We start from the raw sequence: 24924 nt of genomic DNA on the forward strand, positions 1-24924 counted from the left end.
TTCATTCTTCAGTCAGACCAGTACTCCTCTTCCTTCTTCTCTCTCCTCCCTCCCTTCAAAAAACCGCCAACCAGCAAAATGGTACTACAGTGCATGTCAACATACCATGTGTCTATAGGTAAAATATGACTACAAGCTTTATCTCTGCACTAAAAAGATTTAGCAAATAGCTCTATATCATATATAGGAGAAAAAGTGTTGTTCATGAAGCAGAGTTGTTATTGCTATTTTAGCAGAATTAAGGGGGCAAAAGAGTTCTAGATAGAGAAAAGTCTGATGCTCCAGCAGTAGTAATACTAAGCTTGCAAATAGCTAAAATATAGGAGTGAAGCTACTGTCGTTGCTCCTGCAAGAGTAGTACTAATCTAGCAAATTACTCCATATAGGAGCAAAGCTACTTTTGTTGCAGCTGCAAGAGTAACACTAAGACTGGCAAATAGCTCCTTGTAGGAGCAAAGATGCTGCTATACCTAGTACAAAACTGGCAAATTGCACTATATAACAGCAAAATTGTTGTTGCTACACTAGTAGTATTCCACACACATTTCAGATGTCACTAGAGTGAACAGCACAGAACAACATAATCTCAGCTTCACAACAATGTCAGACTCCACACACAATCACACACATGCCTCTCGTTGCCCACCAAGCCTGGTTTTCCATCACAAACCAAAGCAGAGGGTAAGTACCAGCTGTAAGTCCTAACCCAACATGTAGTTGAAAATGAGCCTGATTGACATAATAACCCCAATATTTTGGAAAATGACAGCTCGGCCAACTCCACCAAAGCCTCGCGACAAGTGCAATGGTGTGCAATCCACCCTACGCATTGTTCTCTCCTCCCTCCCCATTCCAATTGATGGTGTTCCTAAAAAAATGTTTACAATAACGTCTAAAAACATTTTCATTAATTACTGAGGCAAAAAACTAAAAATAAGAGATTTTATGGGGATTTATTGGGTCCAAAAATGGTACTGTACTGGCCCAACCAATCATCAGTATGTGTATCGGATGAAAAATTTTGTTCTTGCTAGTGGCCGCTTTCTTGTTGTTCCTTATTCTAATATCATAATACCAATGTGTAGGGTCCAACAATCGTCCCTTGGATTTTCTCTTTCAAGTATGACATTTCTTAGAAAATCTACCTTTCTACTGTCTCATATCTGGAAATTTAGAATAAACTTAAAATAGACCAATAATTAGATGTTGGACTGGTGGTTGGTTCCCTATTTAAGTTTGAACCCTTCTAGAGATTGGTGCCTACCCTAGGATGGAGATTTACATAACTATCTTAGTGAGGGGAAAATGTATGTCCTAAAAAACCTAAATACTAGCCAACTTGAATAAATTGGTTAATCATCACAAAACTACACTTGGTTATATCTCAATGTTCAGTGACATCCCACCAATTTAAGTAAAAGTAAAGAAGAAATATTCCTTAAAAATATTGTATTTTGGTTCATGTAAAAAAGGAGTCCCAACCAAGGCTTAATATCTGATCCACATACCAGTTTCAACACCTTGCCCGATTAGTAGAGTACTAGTATAATAGAGTAATAGACAATATAATCACTTGTGTCAGCTGATATTACTGCAAAATAATTTTAAAAAATAAACACCAACCAGTACAGAGCTAAATGATCCAATAATATCAGAAACCTTTCCCCTCATAAAATCAGAAAGGTAACAATTCTATGATGAAAAGCTTTCACTTGTTAGATATAGAGTGATTAAAAAATCCTAACAAAGTTAGACAGTAGTTGCTTCTGTTATGAATTCAATACTACAACCCTACACTCCAAGTCTGTCTCTGTTCCAACTGTGTCTGTCAAAGGTCTCAAACCTTCAATGTTTTTTGTTTTTTAAATATTTAAATAACTTATAGAAGCACCACAAAGCACAGTTTCATCACTGATCTCCAGCCTGTTAACAGTACAAGATAAACACATATATTAATTTTCTCATACAAATCGCCAGCAATTGTTAAAAGTAATTCTCTTGTTACTGGAGCTGAATGAAGCCAAACAATTGTGAAGCAAACAGGGGCAGCACAGTGCATGAGGTTCCCACCAATACAGGTTCTAAGGGTCAACATCCATAACCTTACCTTGTAAGCTTTCTTTGACAAGAACATTGATCACTCAGAACAATCTTACGTTGGCATCAAGGCTCTGCCTCATGTTATGTATATGTTAAGCAATTTAATTTTAGTGTCCAGCTTAAAATTGGCCAACATCATGGTGATCATTTATACTTATAGGCATTTAATTAAGTTAGTTTCTGTCTGAATGTTATATAACATAAAATCGTAAAACATTGAAGGAATGTATTCAATCAACACCAAGAGGTTATTTTCGGTTTACATGGAACAAAACATAGATATTTCAGCATAAATATTATATTGCTTCATAGATCCACTGAAGTTCTGGCCTAGCAGATTAAAGTAAACAGAAAGCAGCCATATATGTTAAATGATTAGTACCAGCTGAAATTGGATCAACAAACAAGAAAAGGAAAATTTTAAACATGTCAAGAAATAAAGCTCATGATGGAAAAGGTATAGAAATATTGGTAAGAAAGAACATAAATGAAAAATATATATATACTGCAAAAAGAACATAATGTTACATAAATATAGCTGACCTGTGGGCTGTTCCAGTTAAGCTGAACAGCTTTCTCATATTTCTTTGTTGCCTGTAAAGAAAAGGGATGTTACAAGGGCTGCATGAACGTTCAAAAAATGCAACAGTAAAAGGGGAAAAAATCTAAGCAAATAATGCAGAAAATTTTTAATAGTTGAATCATTAAGTTGGCAGCTAAGATAGCAATCAAATGAATTTTTAGTCCTTATGCATTTGGCATCTGCTTGGACATATCTTCTTTAGGCTATGCATCCACCAATTTGTGCAAAGTGTGAAAAGTGGAAAATAGATGCACCCAGCAATAGCAAAGTAAAGAATTACATAGATTATAGAAAATCCAATGGATCACAAGTTAGATGAGATCACTATGGTTCTGTAATTTGAGAACATTTAGCTTAGGCAATAAAACATTATAATTTTCAACTATATTATAATCTTTAAAAGGTTCCAGCTTACATAAGGGCAAACAAGTAATTGTTCATGATATTCAATTCTTCATTCATTTTACATGATCCTACAATACACCATCTTTAATCAATTGTTGTGGTCTTTCGTGGGACTAATTGCTTTCCCATATAAGAGATAAATGTGGGTTGTTTGCAAATCATATGAACGTAGGAACATTGACATCTAATTTTCACATAGACAACATAAGCAAACTCCAATTCAACTAGTAATGACCCAAAATAAATAAGAGTACAAATATTGATCATTAACATTATCTTTTGCGTACATCACATGATAATAATCAACTTCTACCTTAGAAGAATCATAATTACGCATCTCTCTTTCTGGAATATTATCATTGAAAGATGGGAAAAGCTTTAAATACAGATCAGACCTCTATGTATGCAAAGTATTTACCAGCCCAACCAAAGAGCAAGACCAGACCAGTCAGCACTGATTGGTACCTAAAATTTTATTATTTCTTCTGTGATGCTAGAAGGTACAGGTCAGTACACCAATATTATGCCGATTCAATCAGTTACTGAAACCAGTTTCGAACAGAGATCCAAGTCCTTTAAATACATTCTATTTAAGAACTTAACTAGTAGCCAGGGCTAATTTTCTCCAACCTGACATTGGATAAATGGTATACATGACTTAGGGTCACATGGATTTGTTATTTTTGAGATGTATGAACTAATTAAATGCCCATCAACCCCTAATTGGGTTATTGTGTCACCCAAACTATATAACAATTGTGAACCTCCTTTGTTCATGGATATCAACCCTAAAACCTAGTCAGTGCTGATATTATCTTCCTTTTTTCTAGCACATGGACCATGAAACAATCCCTTTAAAATGGACACTTTTTAAATGCCCTAGCCAAACAAGTTCATCATCTTGGTTTTAAATGTTTTCAGAAAACAATGACAATAGCCATTTTTTCCCATCTTCATATCATGAAACAAAAAATGCTGTTCTACCATCTTATCATAGTACTACTCTCGCCCAAGCATGCTTAACTTCGGAGTTCTGATAGGATCCGGTGCTTTAGTGCTGGTATGATCGCACTCATATTGCGTACGTCATCCCTCGCCTTTGTGCACGTCACGGCCGGCGTATCGACGACCAGAGCCCCTTGCACACCCCGAAAACTCTCGAACGATCTCAGAATCACTATTGTCGGCTCTCTCCAATGCCCATGAGGCCGACTGTGTACCGGACACGGCAAGCGCGCGCCGAAACCATAGGGACTTTCTTGAACAAACTCGGAATCGCTATTGCGACCCCAGTCCGGAAAGCTCTCTCCGAGCCCCACGAGACTGACTGCGTAGCGGTCACGACAAATTCCGAGCCCCAAAACCATCGCCTCGGAGGTCTACGGGAGAGGTTTTCGTCGCTCGGGGCGCAAAAAGGAGTGCAACACGAGGACTTCCCAGGGGGTCACCCATCCTAGTACTACTCTCGCCCAAGAACGCTTAACTTCGGAGTTCTGATTGGGATCCGGTGGTTTAGTGCTAGTATGATCGAACTCATATTGTATTTCTTTGATCATTTATCATTGCCCATATGCAATTGAAATAATATTAAAGTTTGATGTGCTGGTACTCTTCTTTTTTCCCTTTATAATTCATGAATACTGTAGTTCTCTGAACAAATTTGTAAATTTGCTTCATAATCTTGCTCAATAGATTTCCCAACAAAATCCATCCAAATTGTCAAAGTTTAATGGGATATGATCTTCGACTAAACTTGAAACTATAATTTTTTCAATAGAAAAAAATGAAAATAATGTCACCTGCATTAATGAAAGTTACATGAAAACAGTACAACATACTATCACGGACTTAACTGGTTTTGCCTAAGTCGTGCGACACCCTTGCGTGTTCGTCCGCAAAGAGTCAGCCTCCCTGAAACCTCTTATGGTCCTTTAAGGACATGCAAAAGAGAAGACGGGTTAGAGAAAATGTTTCAACTCGAGGTCCCACAAGCAATCATTTCAATAAACACTTGATAGGCAATGCAAATTACAAACATAGACTTCGCAAGCTCTAAAAGATCGCACGACAAAGGGTCCAAGGTGATCCACAACGGCCAAAAGTCTGCATAAGTGCCCACATGACATTGTTGCAGAACAAGGCAGCGAACCAGCCCTAGACACTACCCCAAAGGCTTATCCAGCCATGTGCCACTCGGGTAGCTCCTGGGTGTTCTGCTAGTTGACACTCCGCACCACTCTGCGGAGTTGGAAAACCCTCAAAATGGCTACTTGGATAGCCTATTTTTGGGCAATTTTGCCTCTGTGCAACGACTGCACATAACTTACGTTTACAAGACTAAAATAACCACAAAATCCAACCAAAATGAGGTTGTCAAGCCTACTGCAAACCATCTATATGTTGTGTAAAGCATGAACAAAACCGAAAGATACAGACATACATAAACATTACATCGAACACCTTGTTTACGGATTTATCCATGACATTCTCCCCCGCTTATTCCTTCGATGTCCTCGTCGACGCCTTTACGGATGCTGCATCTTCTCGCCTTTGTTGAATCTTCAATCTTTTGCTCCAATTGTAACACGTCTCTTGGCTCCCAACTGCTCTCCACCTTTATTGTTGATTAATCGAACTTTAATCCACCAATGCTGCTTCAACTCAACAATGACTCTGACTCTGGTGTGGAGTCGTTCGAGTTATATTAATCCTTGTTGGTTCCTACGAATCCCTCAGATGAAGAAAAAGACCTTCCTTGTTGGGCGTCAGTCTCTTAAACGTCTCGTGCTGCTTGTATTGGGTGGATGCCTATTGGAGCTTTAACAAGCATCACCTCAAGACTTTGAAGTTTTTGATATCTTTCCTTCATAAATTTGCTCATTGATTCCTCTTCTACTTAGTTGTCGACTCTAAGTAGCTTCGCATCATTTTCGCTTTCGATTGGCATTTTGTTGGGAAATAAAGTGGACAATCAACTCTCGGTAGAATCAATCATCATTGGTAAGGACTTGAAAACTATTGTTTTCTACTAAGTTTCTTCGAAGGGTCTTTGAACATGTGCATAGCTCCCCTGCTGGATAAATAAGAGAATTAGGGTACTTGATTTCACCAATTCTCTTAAGAGTTAAGAAGGCAAAAGTTACTTGACTTCGCCCACCTCCTCGAGAGTTATACTTCATGCATGAAGTTGGTTACTAGCCTTCGCATGCTCTTTATTCACACTTCTGAAGCACCCGAAGTGTGCACTCTTTGTGTTGAGTTAGCTATTGCAATCCGCCTCTTGATTGTTATTGAACTTTTAAAATGCAAGAAGTTTTGCCCGAAAAGAATAAAATTCCACCCCAACTTAAAGCGAGTCTCCAATAGTTTTGGTCGTCTTTAGGATTGTACCGTCTTCTCTATCATTTCCGTCGCCTACTCTTTTGAAAAGAAAGGTACAATATTGCATACCGCATACTCCATTCATTGGTCAAGCACACCTGGATCGACCTAAAGTCCCCCTCTTTCAGCTCTCTTGATGAGAAGCCTGTCAACACCAATCTTACAAACTTCCTTAGCCTCTGCCCTTTGATCTTTTCTCGGTACGTAAAGTTTGCCTCTACATTCTCCACCTCGACCCCTTTCACGACTATGTGCTCTCCCCCTATGAGAGCAAGGGATCGATGACTCCACGGAAGTCTTGCCTCTATGGTACCATGGCGTTGTCATGCTCATAGCCGTACTATCCGTTGCCTTGCATCTGCATCCGCATCCGCATCCCTTTCTTTGCAATCGGTAGATCTGCCTCAACGGCACTATGACGCTCCTTCGAGTCCACCTCCATCCTAACTAACGCTTGGTTTTGGGCAGCTAAGTCCCTCTAAACTCATCGTCACTTCTTCGCTCCTTTTCGATCATCAGCTTCAATACCTCTGTGTTCTTCGAGTAGTTCCCCTTAGTTGATGAAAAAATAGACTGGAACTCCCATACATGGCCTCCACCATCGTGTTACAGGGCTCGCGCCAATTTTATTCTTCATTGTGTCCTTGGTAACAATGTTCGCTCACTTGACTTTGTCCTCTGACTTGTTATGCTCCCTTAAGCGAATATATGCTCTTGAGCAATCCAACTCCCCAATCGCTCCGATCATACCTTTATATAATCAAGTCCCCCAATGGAACTCATTGGTACTTGGTACTCGGAATTTCTCATCAATAGTGCATAGCTCTCATATGCTGATGACTAAGGCTTTCATCGAATACAAATTTCAATATACGCACGGAAGACCGCCTCTACTGTCACGGACTTAGCCGGAATTGCCTAAGTCGTGAGGCACCCTTGCGGCCAAGATGCGAACTTAGCTTGAGTTGCCTAAGTCGCGAAGCGCCCTTATGATATGCATCCGCAAAAGTCAGTCAATTTGCAACCTCACACAGGTCCCGAAGGACCTGTAAAAGAGAAAGTTGATTAGTTCGAAGAACGAGCGACGGACAAGTCTCGACGTTTCGCAAAAGCGGAAGCTTTACAAGCAATTCAGCAAGCACCTTGCGTGCAAGAGACAAAACAGAGAAAGGAGGAAAACAAGGATTTTAGAGGGTTAAACGAACAGCTGCAAGTCCACAAACAGCTGCTCACCGAGTGTCGGGCACGAAGACAAGTTCCCGTCAAGAAAACGTGCGAACTTGTGAAGATTGTTCAACGCCCAACACTATACCGAAGCCCCATCCCCCATGGTGCCACCCGGGTGGTTCCAGGGTGCTGAGATGGTTGACATTTTGCGTGCAATAGTGGGATGCAGAAAACAGCCCGTGGCATACGAAAACGGAGCCATTTTGGACTATTTTGCTCGGTTCGGTCGCACTGTAGCACTGCAACTTGTTCGAACTTATATTTTTACAAGCAAAAGAACATAAAACAAAGCCAAAACATGCTGCCAAACAACTGTACATGTAAACAAAAGCGACGAACGGTTCGTTGAACGAAGTTGTTGCGGGTGCACGACGACCGTTCGTGACATTCTCCCCCACTTAAACCGTCGACGCCCTCGTCGATGCTTGTTTGTAGTTGTTGATGATTGCTTTTTTATGTCGTAGGGCGTCTTCGAGCTCCCAACTGGCTTCAGTTCGGGGAAGCTTTCGCCACTTCACCAAGTACTCGGTCTGCTCAGCTCTAGTGGGTAGCTTTATCTTGTGATCCGCTAAAAATGGCTTCAACTCGCTTCTCATAGGAGGTTCTGGTGGGGGTTAGCCGAGTTAGAACACTTCGAGAAGTATCTTGCGGATCCAAGTGGTAGGCTTTCAAGTTGTTGGCGTGAAGAACATTGTGAATTTTGAACCACGCCGACAGCTGCAACTTGTAAGAGACGTTGCCCACCCTGCTGATAATTAGGAAGGGCTCTTCATACTTGCACACCAATCCTTTGTGTACTTTGTTCCTAAAGAATTGGAGTGATGCTGGTTGGAGATTTACCAACATCAAATCGCCGACCTTAAACTCATGCGGTCGCCTTCCCAAGTCTACCTACTTCTTCATCCTTTTGGCTGCCTTCTCCAAGTTAGCCCGCGTAATATCTGTATTTCGGTGCCACTCCTTTGCAAAGTGGTAGGCTGACGGACTACTCCCAATATACCCGATTCCCATGGTGTGAGGAGTTGACGGTTGTTGTCCTGTAATGATCCCGAAGGGGCTATTGTTAGACGAAGAGCTCCGCTGCAAGTTGTAGGAGAATTGGACTATGTCCAACAGCTTTACCTAATCTCGTTGGTTGGCACTCACATAGTGCCGAAGATATTGCTCCAAGAGCGAGTTTATTCTTTTAGATTGGTCATCCGTCTGGGGGTGGAGGCTTGTAGAGAAGTATAACTTAGACCCCAATAACTTGAATAACTCGGTCCAGAATCGTCCTAGGAACCGAGCGTCTTGATCACTGATGATATTGTGTGGGACTCCCCAATACTTCACCACATTCTTCATCATCAGCTTGGCCGCCTCCTCGGCTAAACAGTGTAGGAGTGCAGCAATAAAAGTTGCATACTTTGAAAATCGATCGACCACCACGAGTATCGATCCGAGTCCCCCTACTACCAGCAAGCTTGATATGAAGTCCAAGGAAATGCTCTCCCACAGCCTTTTTGGTACGGGCAACAGTTCCAAAAGTCCCATCGGCTTTCGCTATTCCACCTTGTCTTGTTGGCAAATGAGGCACGTTCGAACATATTCCTCCACATCAGTCGTCATCTTCAACCAGTAAAAGACCCTCTCCACGAGAGCCAAAGTTCTGTAAATGCCCGGATTACCAGCTCAAAGGGAATCGTGACACTCTCTTAAGAGCTCACGTCGTAAATTGTCCACTCGAGGGACATAAACCTTATTCCCTTTAATATAAACAAGTCCCTCCTGGACCCAAAATCGTCATGCTTTACCTTCTTTGATGAGTTGCATCAGGGTTATTGCTTGGGGATCACTGTACAGTCCATCCCTGATCTTGGAAAGGAAGTTGGAGTACAATTGACTTACTTGGCCTCTGCCTTCCAACTGTACGACATTCACTCACTCCACTTTCCGGCTCAATGCATCAGCCACGACATTTGCTTTTCTGGGCTTGTACTCCATTACCATATCAAACTCAGCTAGGAAGTCCTGCCATCGTGCTTGCTTTGGAGAGAGTTTCTTCTGAGTTTGAAAATAGCTCAAAGCGATGTTTGTCCTCAGCACAAATCGCGATCCAAGAAAGTAGTGACGCCAAACTCGTAGACAGTGGACCACCGCTATCATCTCCTTCTTGTGCATCGGATACCGCCACTCGGTCTCGTTGAGCTTGCGGCTCTCGTAGGCCACCAGATGACCCTCTTATATGAGTACTCCCTCAATAGCAAAATCTGAAGCATCTGTATGGACTTCGAAGGGCTCCCCATAGTCCAGCAATTTGAGCATCGGTTCTTCCAACACAGCAGCCTTCAGATCTAGGAATGCAGCTTCACATTTGTCAGACCACCTCCAAAGCTACTCCTTCAATAATTCCGTCGGTGGAGTTGCATGCTTCGAATACCCCAATATGAAGCATCGATAGTAGTTGACAAAACCAAGGAAGGATCTCAACTCTGGCACCTTCTTTAGAGTTCACCATTCCGAACAGCTTGCACCTTTGATTGGTCCATCCAAATGGAGCCACCCCCGATTCGATGCCCCAAAAACAAGATCTCTGTTTGAGCAAAGTAGCACTTCTCCCTCTTCATGAACAAAGTGTTCTCCCTGAGAACCTTGAAAATTGTCCTAAGGTACTCGATATGCTCCTCGAGCGTTTGGCTGTAGATGACGATATCGTCCAAGTAGACGACCACAAACATATCCAAATATTCTTTGAATAATTGGTTCATAAGAGTGCAGAACGTGGCCGGAGCGTTGGTTAAGCCGAAAGGCATCACTAAGAACTCGAACGCTCCATACCTAGTCATGCAGGTAGTCTTCGCTTCGTCGCCTTCAGCAATGTGCACCTACCAGTAACTCGACCGGAGGTCGAGTTTGGAGAAATACTTGGCCTTGCCCAATTGGTCGAACAAGTCCGCGATGAGTGGGATTAGATACTTGTTCTTCACGGTCACTTTGTTGAGGGCTCGATAATCGATGCATAGTCGGAGGCTCCCATCTTGTTTCTTTTGGAAGAGAACTGAAGCTTCGAATGGTGCTTTAGAACTGCGAATGAGACCACCGCTTAGCAATTCATCTAACTACTTTCTGAGTTTTGCAAACTCAGGGAGGGGCATGTAGTATGGTGGTCTCGCTGGAGGCTTTACTCCTAGCTCCAGCTCGATATAATGATCCACGCCTCTGTGTGGCGGTAGAGTCTTCGGTAACTCAGGTGGCATAACATCTGTGAACTCCCTCAACACGTTAGCCACCACAACAGGTTCATGAATGGCCTTCTCGTCGAGTGGCTCTAGCTTCATAGCAACCACGAATGTTAATTCGCCTTTTCGTACCCCTTTCTTTAGTTGTAATGACGATATCTGCTGGGGTTCCCTGGTTCCCCTCCGAGAGACAGGAACCACACAGGGGTCGTCACCTCCCATCATACATAGGGAGTTTAGGAACAGTATTGGCACCAACTTCGCTGCATGCATGAATTCCATTCCAAGAATCACTTGGAAGTCGTCCAGTGGCACCGCCATCATGTTAGTACTCTCGTTCCACGTTCCTATCTTGATGGAAACTCCCTTTGCCAACCCGGAGATTCGCTTGGCCTTCGAGTTCACCGCCTTCATTCGACTTGGGTTCTTCTCCAAGATCAACCCAAGTCGCTTTGCTTCTCGATCGGCAATAAAGTTATGGGTAGCGCCCATGTCCACCATTGCACGGGTTGTTTAGCCATTGAACTTAATGTCCACATACATCAACTCGCTACTCCCTACTTTTAATGGCTTTGCCTTCATATCAGTGATTTAAAAAGCGTTAGGCGCCAAAAGGCGCCAAGGTCCACAAATGCCCGAGGCGCTAGGCGCTCGCCCAGGCGCTCGCCCGAGCGAAGCGAGGCGCTAAATTATAAAAATATATAATATAATTATAAAAATATATAATATAATTATTTAAAATTATCTAAATTATAAAAATATATAATATAATTATAACAATAATTTCAAATAAATAAAAATTAACAACATTAAAATCAAAATAATATATTATTAATCTATTAACAAAAAATTAATCATTTCAAAATTCAAATAAACTTAATATTAAGAGTATACTGAGCTTGATGGAGAAACGAGGAAGCAGCGGCGAGCGGCGGCGGCAACAGCGGGAAAGGGAAAGGGAGCGGAAGGCGCGAGCAGCGGGAGGCCTCGAGGGAGGCGCGAGCAGCGGGAAGGCTCGCGGGAGGGCTCGCAGGAGGCGAGAGGGCTCGCGGGAGACGCGAGCAGCGGGAGGGCTCGCGGGAGCAGCAGGAGGGCTTGAGGGGGGCACGAGCAGTGGGAAGGCTCGCGGGAGGGCTCGCAGGAGACGCGAGCAGCGAGAGGGCTCGCGGGAGGCGCGAGCAGCGGGAGGGCTCGCAGGAGGTGCGAGCAACGAGAGGGCTCGCGGGAGGCGCGAGCAGTGACAGCGACGAGCAGCGGCAGCAGGAGCAGCGGCAGCGAGCGACGAGATCGCGATCGGGATCGGGATCGAGAGCGGCAGCGGCAACAGGTTAGTGTTAGGTTAGGGTTAGGGTTAGGGTTGGGGTTATATCGGTTTAGTTGGTTCGATTGAACCAACTAACAACCGAACCAGGACCGAACCAGACCTAAAATTCTGGTTCAGTTGCCTTGGTTTACCCAGGCGCTCACCCGAAGCGCCCAACGCCTGGGCTCAGGCGAGCGACCAGGCGGCGCCTGTTTGAAGCGCGCCGCCTGGGAGATTAGCGAGGCGCTCGGGCCTCGCCTCGCCCGAGCGCCTTTTGCAATCACTGCTTCATATGCTCCCCCACTTGACCCTGCAATGCATTTAACAAACGCATTACTCCCATTCGGAGACCTTGCGACTCATCATCGCTGCTAGATTCTGAACTGCTTGAACTAAGGGCAACGGCTTTACCCTTGTCTGATTTAGGGGGATGGATGGAAGCTGTTAAAGCATTGAGTGCCTATTTCTGTGGGCACTCCTTCACCATGTGCGGCCCTCCGCACAAGAAGCATCTGCCAGTTTTCGAGGCCTTGCCTTTTGAGCTTGACCCTTTGTAAGAACTCTTCTTCCTTTGTTCGCCACAGAGCTCCTTCCCTCGAGAATATTTTGGAGGGTGATTTCTTGAAAATTGTTTCCTTTTTCCTGAGTCCTCAAAGGAAACAAAGTCGGTGAGCCTTTTTGCGACAGCAATTGCCCCGATCACATCGGTGACATTCCTTCGATGCAGTTCTTATTGCGCCCATGGCTTCAAACCATCGAGGAAGCTGAATAACTTATCCTTCTCGGACATATCCTGTATATCCAGCATTAGTGTAGAAAACTGCTTCACGTAGTCACGGATGGAAGTACTTTGGCAGAGTTGTCTCAACTTTCTCCTTGCGACGAACTCTATGTTCTCAGGTAGAAACTGAGTTCTCAACTCTTGCTTTAAGTCCTCCCATGTATCCACCCGACACCGACCTTGTTGGATCTCCTCCCAATGGGTTCGCCACCAAAGTTTTGTATCCCCATTCAAATGCATTGTTGCTATTGAAACTTTGGTTTCTTCATAATCATATCTCATAGCTCGAAAGTATTGTTCCATGTCGAACAGGAAATTCTCGAGCTCTTTAGCATCTCGGGCACCTCCATAACAATGGAGGCTCGGGTGCCCTCAAGTTTTGTGGCGGTGCAACGCGGGTGTTGCTTCCTCCTGCATTCAGTGCCCTTGTGAGCATGGTCACCCTGGAAGTGAGTTCTACTACGACTTCCTACAGATGTTGCATGGAGTCTTTGGTGTCATCCGATAGTCGAGCGACTAAGGCCTCGACCTTGTCGATTCTGGATTCCGCGTCTTCTTGCGAGCTCTCTACCCCAAGAAGCCTTCGCTGGCCTTGGAAGAGTTCCTCCAAGCTCGCTTCAAGAACATCCAAGCGGGTTTCCGCCGTTGTGAGTCTCTCCTTGTGGCTCTTCTTCCCGGTTGGCGCTCCAGATTACGCTTCCTCCGCTCGCGGAGAGTAGCCAATTTCTCGCTCATTATGTTCGCTACCACGATCCTCCAAAGTGGCTCCAACGACATGAGAGCGAGTTTGCAATTGCAGCCCACCTACGGCTGCTTAAGGCAAAGGTCCGGCTTGCCCCGCCTTGCTTGATGCGTCATGATGCTTTGCCATGGCAAAATTGCGAAGTTCCTTCGTTGCTTGCTCAAATTGCTTGCCCGCTCTGATACCACTATATCACAGACTTAGCTGGAACTGCCTAAGTCGTAAGGCACCCTTGCGGTCAAGACACGAACTTAGGTTGAGTTGCCTAAGTCGCGAAGCGCCCTTGTGATATGCGTCCACAAAAGTCAGTCAATTTGCAACCTCACTCAGGTCCCGAAGGACCTGCAAAAGAGAAAGTTGATTAGTTTGAAGAACGAACGACGGACAAATCCTGACGTCTCGCGAAAGGGGAAGCTTTACAAGCAATTCAACGAGCACCATGCGTGCAAGTCCACAAACAGCTGCTCACCGGGTGCCGAGCACGAAGACAATTTCCTGTCAAGAAAACGTGTGAACTTGTGAAGATTGTTCAACGCCCGACACTATACCGAAGCCCCATCCCCCATGGTGCCACCCGGGTGGTTCCAGGGTGTTAAGATGGCTGACATTTCGCGTGCAGCAGCGGGCTGCAGAAAACAACCTGTGGCACGCGAAAACGGAGCCATTTTGGGTTGTTTTGCTCGGTTCGGTGAGCAATCGCACTGTAGCACTGTAGCGCTGTAACTTGTTCGAACGTACATTTTTACAAGCAAAAGAACATAAAACCAAGCCAAAATATACTGTCAAGCAGCTGTACATGTAAACAAAAGCGACGAACGGTTCGTTGAACGAAGTTGTTGCGGGTGCGCAACGACCGTTAGTGACACTATGTTGCACATGATTCTCTCTCTAGAAAATCGAGACTTATCTCTCCCGGATATATGTCCCGTTGGAGCAACTTTTATCTTCGTATCCTTTCCTGTGTAAGTTTTAGAGACTACCATCCACTTGGACTACTCCACCTTATTAAACAAACTATGCACTGTTCTACCATTGAGAATGCACCTACTAGATTAGATTACGACTCTTTGCTAATACAGACCCCGCTACGCCCCTCAAGGCCTAGCAATATGGTGAACTTACTGCACACTTCAGCCTCCCACAAACGTATCATTCCCATGCCGAAGTGAATTTTTCATGCTTCATGGCATCGAGTTTCGATCACCTTAGGATGGCCACGAACAGTCAATTATCTACATACAAGCCCTTGTATGAGTATCGAATTCTTCGAGTTAGCAATTCTCCTCACCTCTGTGAGCTTTGCACAACTCTTTCAGTCATCGAACAACCCATCCCTCCTTTGGACGATCTTATCTTTTGTCAAGCGCTCCGCATACCTTGAGCACCATCAAGTTTGGTTTGGTTGCCAACGTCAAGTCGGAATACGAACTCAGCCATCTCAACCTTTGTGCACTACGCGTTCTTCCCAACTTGCTTGTCCTCGTTGTGCCTCTCACGCTAAGGGTTGGTCATTCCTCTAAATATCAATCTTGGATGCCCACTCCTCTGAGTGACTCCTTAACCTATGTCTCTACGGTCGTCTCCCTCAAGCAATCGTGCTTGCTGGTTGTCCTCAATGCAACCTTGTTAGGTCCCCCACGTTTACATATCACGTGTTTCTAAATTCTAAGTATGCTTGTCCCGATCTGATACCATATATCACGGGCTTAGTTGGTTTAGCCTAAGTCATGCGGCACGCATGCATGCCCATCCACAAAGGGTCAATCTCCCCGAAACCTCATATAGTCCCCTAAGGACCTCCAAAAGAGAAAACTAGTTAGAAAAAATGTTATTGGGATCCCATAAACAACCATTTCAACAAACACTTGATGGGCAATACAAATTACAAACACAAACTTTGTAAACTCTAAACGATCGCACGACAAAGGATTAAAGGTGGTTCATCACGACCAAAAATCTCCACAAGTGCCCACAAGACACTACTATGGAATAAGGCGACGAACCAAGCCTAGACACTACCCCAAAGGCTCATCCAACCATGTGTCACCTAGGTAGCTCATGGGTATTATACTGACTGATACTTCGTACCACTATACGGAGCTAGAAAACCCCAAAAGTAAATGCCTGGATGGCTTGTTTTTGGGCAATTTTGCCTCTACGCGACCACTGCACACAACCTATGTTTATAAGACTAAAATGACTATAAAAGCCAATCAAAATAGGACTGTCAAGCCTACTGCAAACCCTCTACATGTTGCGTAAAACATGAACAAAATCGAAAAACATGAATATACATCAACATTACATCGAACACCTTGTTTATAAATTTGTCTGTGACAATACGGAGTCCAGATAAGTTCAAGACAAAGGAAAAGAAAACAAGAAACAAGAAATAAAAATAAAAGGATATCATCTTTGTTTTTAAAAAGGTCCTAAAAGTCTTAAAAAGGAAAATGGGTATTAAGTCGTGTGTTCTTCAGGCTCATTTGCTTAATCAGTTTTAACAAGTTCCTGAAAGTCCTTAAAAGGAAAATGAGTATTAAGTCATATGTTCTTCAGGCTCATCTGCTTAATCAATTTTATTTTTGCCACCAAAGAGAATAATCTAATATGTGACAAACAAAGATTATTTAACATACATATGTCATATTAATTTCCCACATGTATTTGGGTAACAACACAAAGGAAGATCATCTTCACTATGGCGTCTGCACGACACAATTATCCAGCATGAATAAAAAAGGTTCTTGAAGCAACATCAGCCTGTTGTAAAGCCGTAAAGTGGTGGATCAAAATCACCATTGTTTGACTATAGGATTTAACCCGTATTGAATCAATAACTTCAACGGTATTTGAAAACCCAAAAGAAGCAATAATAGAGGATAAGAGATACCAGACTAGTTAAGGTTCAACCTGTTTCCATAATTCTTCAGCCTCCTTGGTACGTCCACGCATTTTAGCACGATCAGATATCGCAATAGCCCAGTTATAATATGCCTAAAGAACAACAGTATACAATCAAAGCACTGAAAGCTATTTGCTGTTGTATAAAGATCATATACAAAGTTGAACATAATTAAAACGTCACAGAACATCACAATCAAATAACATAGCCAAGTTATAATGTGCCTAAAGAACACCAAGCATGGAAAGCTACTTGTTGCTGTATAAAGATCATATACAAAGTCAATCACCTGGCTAAGCTGTGAATCTCTTAAAAATCTCACAGTATATGTGACTTCATATAGTATTAACTCTCAGAAATCAATAAGGCAGATAAAAGTAAACAACAAACAAGCAGATGACGTCACAATGACAACATATGCAAGTCATTACAAGATTACTAGATACATCCAACATGCTTCAGAATACATATACATGGAAGCAAGAGGATCAACAGCATCCACCCCCACAAAACAACAACACTAATAAAATCTCACGTAAAAAACAAGCAAATTACCTGCAATGTAGCACGAGGCAGATGAGTAGTCAAGGGTGGCTCACAAATTTAAAGAAGGAATCCTGTTGTTTACAAATCTTTTGCCAAACCAGTTCAGTTTCTGAACTTCAGTGACTTAGCTTTCAATTAAATGTTGGTTCATATTAGAACCCACGCCATTTGGGGTATTAAATCCGTCCTTTCTTCCAATTATCTTTAGGTCTGGCATCCAATGTCTCCTTTTCTCAGGAACAGGTACATTTTCTTCTTTACCCTCTCTCTCTCTCTCTCTCTCTCTCTCTCTCCCAATACTCTTCTGGCTTACCCATGTCAGTATGTCACTGTACCATACCACATCATATCAACATGTGCCCATTTGCCAGCCAGCACACTGGTGTGCAGCAATAAGGCAATCCATGACCATAAGAGCATGGCTTAAGACTCAATGCTGTCATTACATCTCTAACTTTTTTCATATATTGATGTAAAAGTATACCAAGATTTGTTGAGGATAATAATTCATATAGCAAATAGAAATAGAACTGTCACTGACCTACACAATTTCTATTGGTATATCAATATTATTGTATTCATATCATATTATTTGTTATTTATAATCTAACATGTTTGCATGCCATACACCTAACATTCAAGATGAAGGCCAACCAGCTAACAGAAGATGCTTTAGTTGATAGTCACATAGGATGATAATTTGAGGGAGTGACATGCACAGTATTACCTATACAATTTGTTGCATAAAAAAATCAGAAAACATTTCATGACATAAGGGCATCAAAAAGAAAGACAAGCAGCAATAATAGCAGTTAACTGGAAAAATATAGCAGTAGAAAAATAAGTAATACTCTGATCAAATAACAAAAAGAAAAGGTGAACAAAATAGGAAAGCAAATGGAGAATAAAGACAGTAGCTAAAGCAGTAATTTGAAGGGGAAAAGAAATGGCCCATTGCACAAGGCACCTGCTAATTTTGAAGAGTCTGGGGAGGATTACTACTAGGAATATATGCATGGCACAAGGTAAATCATATTTAGCTTAATGACAAAAGGAAGGAATCACCCAAATTGTTAAATCCACAATATCAGAAGTCCAAGTTGCAATACGTTATCTAACCAATTAAAGTATTATCGGCACACTAAATCATGAATCTAGACACAAGAGAATAGCATGGTTTTTCCAGACATATGTTCAGGGCATTTCAGAAAAGTAGGGAGACAATGATTAGGACAAAGATAGTTACATCGTAGAGCATAGGACAAAGTCGTGTGGCTTCCTCATACTTTTTGCAAGCCTCCTCAAGTAAGGCATCTTTAGAAGAAACAGAATCTGGACCAACATTGTCAGCACTCTCCTGCATTCGATCATAACGTAAGCAAAAAGAAAGATACAACTAACTTAAGAGAGCACAAATATGATACAGATTTTCACATTATCAAAAACAAATATAAACATCTCACTTTTTTCCAAACTTAGAACTGATAATAGTTCAATATATCGGCCGAAACAGTATGGCACAGGCAGTACACACTAGTCCAACAGCTGACCGACCATAGTTGAGGAGTGTATCGAGCGATACACCCTTTCAACGGGTGTGAAATGATCAAAATTTGACCGTTACCAACCTATACTAGTCAATAATGGTCAGATTTCAACTGAAATGAATTAAGGGCCCAGATTGAATTGGTTCCATTGGTCATTTGACCATTGGACCCATTAGAATGCCTACTTAACTCCTTTCCTCCCTCCTCTTCCACCCCATTTCAATGTCATATCTTCTAACACTCTTTCTCACTCAGTCACTCTCTCTTTCTCACAAATTCTCACTCTTGTTCAATATCAATGGAAGAACCATTTGGAATGTGCCACAAAGCTACTCATGAACGTCCAAAAAGGATAAATCCCTTATCCCATCCTTATTTGGATATTTTTTATTGAAATAGAACTAAATTTGCATTTAGTTCTAATTAAAATACCCTAATTTCGGTTGTTTTCCTAATTTTCAGATATTTTCAAACATTTTCTAGGTTTTTTTTGGAACTGTCAACACGTTCCAACGTACTGTGTGTCGGTACGATTGTATAGACCGGTCCGGACCAGCCAAAGAACTGAAAAAGCAATTTGGTATCCTTTAAATATCATATTTTGCTTATCATGTTTGTACCTCTGGTATGAAAAATATAAAATTATGACTAATAAGATTAACCCCCCAAAGCTTGGTCACCTTAGAATTTGGAAAGAGTGTGGCATTTGTAATGATAAATGATATGGGCACATCAGAACATTCAAGACAAATTTCATTAACATATCATAATAGGCAGACTTCCTGAATGGTAGTGTCTTGTTGATGCTCGGTGATTTGCCACAGAGTGTCAGATGGCTAAGAACAATAGAAGGGTGAACTTTCAAGCACCCCAATAGCAACAACGAGTTATAATATTCCAACTATTTGGGGTTACCTACATGCGCATTTTCGTGTAATTAAGCTATGTTTAGAGGCCTACGGGAATTACAAGCATATCTACAATAAGCATATAGAAATTAAAACTGAAAGTAACAGGAACAATACCTGGAGAACCAATGCCCAATTGTAAAGTGCATCATGATCTTCTGGATTTCTCTGTATTGCACTAACATATCTACAAAATATTTAAATGGATTATTGATGTACAAGAAACTAGCATCTAGCATCTGTACAAATATGCCCAAGTTCCATTCCACGTGATGCATATTAGCCTCAAGTCATAAGTATCAAACCAACCAACAAAAAAAAACACAACAATGCAACCACTGCAAGGTCTACAAAGGTGAGATGGATGCAGACTTTACCTCATACATATAGATGTTACTTATTTGCATGATTCAAAGTTTCAAACCCATGACACCCAGTTGTATGGGTAAGACTCTTTTGCCAAGGGCATACAGAAGTAGTGTTAACCTGGCACATAACTAGAATCAACAGGTTACTGAGATGTTCCTGCTATAAATCTATGATCTCCAAAACTTAAGAAAATGTTGGTTATTTCACAGATGGGTCGGTAAGGTACTAGTCCAAACTCCAAATGCACTCATTTAGTAAACTGGTTTTGATATCAAAGTAGCCAAACATTAATACAATCACATAGACTTATAAAATAAAAAAATTAATTTTGAATCCTCTTGTTTTATAATATATTAGCTTCTCTACTATCATGGACTCACCAAGGATTTCCATTCCTCATAACACCCTCTTGCCACTCAGAGGTGCAACATTCTTCAGTACATAAAAACAATACCTTGCCATAATGTGTCTGTATAGTCAATGTACCTGGTTTTATATAGTTGCCCAACCTTGCACGCGGTCGTGCCCTTTGCAACTTTTTTTGACATGTTGGCAAGACTCTGATTAGCTAGCACATGTTGAATGTGCAGTAATGCACCTAATATTAATGATCGAATCTTCTACCAACAGTCTTAAACCAGCCTACATATACAAGGTTAAACTTTTGAGCTTCCATCTTATACTAGTCATAGAACAACTATCAGAAATATGATACGTATTCATAGCCTCCAACACTTCTCAACTTCTCAGGACTTTCAAGCTTCCAGACTTACTAGAGACAACTATTTCTGTTCCGTAGCAAGTTTCCTGTGCTTTTCCATACTTTCTACTTCTCCAATGACACTTCCCTTTTTCCTGTATCTGAACCTGGCCAAGCATGCATTCCTAGAGGAATCAATTGAATCATATGATTTACTTGCAGCATATCCAAGTTACATGTGTCACTCAGAGATAATCATGTTAGAAAATTAAGTAATACTTTCAAATAGTTTATATCAAAGTGACTATGACATTCAAAAATTATGCCGCAACTTTCAGAACTTCATTGGGGGAGGGCTGTTTGATCAATAAGACGTCAGAAACAATATGCTTTTTCCAATCATTCAAGGAAAAGGCACCACATAGAGGACCAAGACACTGATGATTTCTAGCGTGCATTTGTTTGTACATAAAGTATTTTGTTATGATCAAGGTATTACACAAAATCAGAATCTGATTCATAATAGTAGTGATCCACTTGTTTTCTTCACCAATATCTCCTACACTTATTAACCAAACTAACAAATAAAGGTTGCAATTCTTGAATTATTCCAAACACCATTGATCTCTATAACAACCATTGGCTAAGAAATGACGAAGCATCAAGTAAAATCTACTAACACAAGTTAGATGAAATTATGAAACTTCAAAGCAGTCCACAGAACACTGATTTGATTATGAAACTATCAACAACTGAATCATCTGAAATTGCTAAAACAAGGAATAAAGAATTAATCAGAGAGACAAGTATGAAATATTCTTGTTAGTCGTCATTACGTGAGAAGGCTAGAAAAAGAATAAAGAAGATTAACTATTACAACAACAGTTGAAATGTTGAATAAATAAAAAACTAAAGAAAATCTTACCATATTAGCAAAGTTTAAAATCCATTGGAAAGAAAGGAAATGACAAATTGAAAAGAGGACATACTTTTTAGCTGCATATAAAAGAATCCGTTGGCGAGAACGACCTTCCTCATCCACTCCAGTTACTTTATTAATTAAATCCATTGAAACGTCATTCTGGCTGAAACAGTATGGAAAAAAAGATCACAATAATGTTTATTTTATCCTTCTTCCTAGTGTGGGAAACATGCAAAGATTTGAGATAAGTAATAGGTCTAGTACAATATCTGTCATCCGAAACATAACAAAAGTAGACAAAGCTCCCCAAATGCATAAATACTCCACCATATGAAAACATAGAGCATGAGCCTATAAAAATCTAAGACCATGATGGCATGTATGTGAAACAGTAAAAATACTAACCAAAATTAGGCAGAGAAACCAAGAGCTAAAAGATTTTGTTCTTGTTTACAGAAAAAAAAAAAAAAAGTCATTTTCTTGATGCATACTACAACATTAAACTGCAGTCAAGGGGAATGCATGCATTTCATAACTGACCTTACATAGCAAGACTATGGCATGCCACAGTTAACACATACATCAAAATAAGGTCTGTCGTACCGAAGCGTACCGCCCGTGGCGGTACGTACTGGTCCGACAGGTTACCAGTACACGGACAGCCCGCTACCGGGCGGTACGCCCCAAAAACCCCGTATCGAGCGATACGGGGCAAAATCGGGCGGTAACGGTCGAAATTTTGACCGTTACCGCCCGGTACCACTCGATAACGATCGATTTCGACCGTTACCGTCCGGTACCACTCGGTAACGGTCGAAATCGACTGTTACCACACTGTAGTAGTGCTACAGTGTTCCAACGGTCAATTTGACCGTTGGAGCTTTTTCTCCTCCAATTTAAACCATTCTTCTCTCTCCTATTTCATTATACTCTCTTAAACTCTCTCTCAAACTTTCTTTTTCTCTCTTAAACTCTATAAAACAACGATTTGTGAATTCAATCGAGGCTAATTTGAGAAGATTAAGAGGAAGAACTTTCTAATCAAGAGGTATGTATTCGTTTTCTTTAATTAGAGAGTAATTAAGACTATCCTAACTTTTCTAATCAAGAGGTATGTATTCGTTTTCTAATCAAGAGGTATGTATTTGTAATTTGAAAACACTATCCTAACTTTTTTTTTCTAATTTTCAGGTATTTTGGAGGGATAAATCGATAAAATCAGGTGTACCGCTCGGTACACCTCGGTATACCGGTCGGTACACCCATACCGTACCGTACCGAGCCCGGGTCGAAACTCCGGTATGGTACAGTACGGCGGACCTTGCATCAAATATCAATTGTTAGCATGTATCAGATATCATACTACAAAATTAAATTGCAATCAAGGAGAATGCATGCATTTCATAACCGACATTACATTGCATAACTATGGCTTGCCACAGTTAGCATATACATCAAATACCAATTGTTAGCATATATCAGATATCAAGAAAATGTCATTTGGTGCTATGTTATTATATCAACTGTTAAACAACACTGGGCAACCATCACTAGTATAGAAGGGTGACATTCATACCCAAATAAGAAAACAGTTCTTGTACACTCTAAGATTCATTCACAAGATGCTATCTGATCCCATTTATGACATGCATAAGTGACAATTTCAGACCAGCTATAGGTCACAGTACCGAGAATTTGGATCTATTATCTGTAAATCTAGGTTATTCTTTCTCCCCTATCATTCGTCCATATTTTTCTTGATTCTCTGCCTAATGGCCAAGGTGAGGATCCAGCACCTTGCCTGGCATAGTCACCTATGCCAGGTAAAATCAGCCTGATCAAGTACTTTATTTTTTTGGATATGATATATGCAGGCTATGATGGGAGTGATCCGTTCAGATTCTTGCATTTCAAAGTATCTTTATCTTTTTATATTGTACAACATACATTTCCTTTTTTTTTTTTCAATAAAGATTCTTATGACTAACAATTTGACTATAGGTTCTTCTGATCTCATTACCTGATCCCCATTGTGATGGTGTCGTGCATGGTTGCTAAGATGGACCCTTTGTTGGCACCAATCGCAAAATATCAAGAAATGTTCCGTGAAGTGTTTACTCGAACTTATAGGGGAAGTATACTATCAGAAAATTGTGTTGTATAATTTTTTACTTGCGCTACAAAATTGTAACTTCTGACTTCAAAGAAATAGATTCCAACGAAAGATGGTGAAGAAAAACGAGGAATAGTGCCCATTTGCCGCCAAGAAAAGAATGAACATGAATCATAGAGATCACATTGTGATCCACGAACAATCATCTAACAAATGTTTAGTAAATTTCCAAAAAGACCATTCGTCAAGGTCTAGTCACTGCAAAGACAAATCAGAGGAGAACAAACCTAAAAGAGGAACTCTCAGCATGGCTACTCCTCTGAGCATTGCTACCGTCGTCTCTGGTCGGATCCGCTGACCAAGATCTCTCGTCCTTCCCCCCAGTGGGCCCCTTTTCTTCTTCCTTGAGTTCGTCCAGAAGCTCTCGCATCGTTAACGTGCGAATCCCGTTGCCGTTCGAAGCCTCAGCTTCCACAGATGGAGAGAGTTCCTTCTCGACTCCTTCCGCCTCGATCTCGCCTTTCTTGACATCCGACGTCGGTTCCATCTCGCCTTCCTTGGCCTCCAACGTCGATTGGATCTCGACTTCTTTGGTCTCCATCGTCGATTCGATCTCGCTTTCCTTGGACTCCGACATCGATTCGACGTCGCTTCCTTTGACTTCTACTGGGGAATCGCGTGTTTCATCGATCGAATGGTCGGGGATCTCGCCGTTCTTGGGCTCGGCCTCCTCCATGGACGGGATCGAATGGGTTGGGGTTTTCTCTTTCTTGGTTGGGAGGTTGGGGAGTGGGGGATAGGGAGAGCCGAAACGTGAAGACTAGTAAAGGATAACTTTTCGAAAAAGTCCCCTTATTTAAGTTTATTCGCATCAAGGTGAAATGAGAAATATATTAATGAGTAATTTTTCCGAATTCACCCTATATTATTTTCTAATTTATATCTATCCAAGAAACTTAAATTAATCATGAAGATAATTTAGTTGATAAAGACAGTTAAATCGTAACATGTTGAGCTAAAATTTCACCTTCATCATTTATTCTTTAAAAAAATATTAATTGATCATATGATCAAATCTAATTAGCATTAACTCATTTGACTACAAACATAAAATCTAAAATATTATAAATAGTAATGCCTTAATTATTTGAAATCCATTATACAGGTTTTTTAT

The 24924-nt window shown here is 41.4% G+C and overlaps 1 protein-coding gene and 1 non-coding gene across 3 annotated transcripts in view; both read right to left on the reverse strand.

Moving 5' to 3' along the window:
- The window catches only part of LOC135583652 (protein HLB1-like), a 34199-nt gene extending 9647 nt beyond the window's left edge, over positions 1 to 24552 (reverse strand). Inside the window, exons 1-6 of one of the 2 annotated variants that reach the window (XM_009402603.3) lie at positions 24038 to 24551; positions 21705 to 21800; positions 19764 to 19833; positions 18438 to 18548; positions 16654 to 16737; positions 2644 to 2694 (exon numbers count right to left, since the gene is read on the reverse strand). In XM_009402603.3, the coding sequence (XP_009400878.2) occupies positions 2644 to 2694; positions 16654 to 16737; positions 18438 to 18548; positions 19764 to 19833; positions 21705 to 21800; positions 24038 to 24486 (861 nt within the window). In that variant the 5' untranslated portion in view covers positions 24487 to 24551. Of the gene's footprint in view, positions 1 to 2643; positions 2695 to 16653; positions 16738 to 18437; positions 18549 to 19763; positions 19834 to 21704; positions 21801 to 24037 lie in introns of both variants that reach the window. The other variant, XM_065108848.1, reaches the window with a different exon arrangement.
- Positions 4504 to 4623, reverse strand: LOC135613268 (5S ribosomal RNA). Its single transcript, XR_010487255.1, has one exon. It is a non-coding gene; the product is annotated as a 5S ribosomal RNA (ribosomal RNA).
- Positions 24553 to 24924: the final 372 nt, after the last annotated feature.

The sequence above is a fragment of the Musa acuminata genome, chromosome BXJ2-5, assembly GCF_036884655.1.
Source record: "Musa acuminata AAA Group cultivar baxijiao chromosome BXJ2-5, Cavendish_Baxijiao_AAA, whole genome shotgun sequence".
Lineage (NCBI taxonomy): Eukaryota > Viridiplantae > Streptophyta > Magnoliopsida > Zingiberales > Musaceae > Musa > Musa acuminata.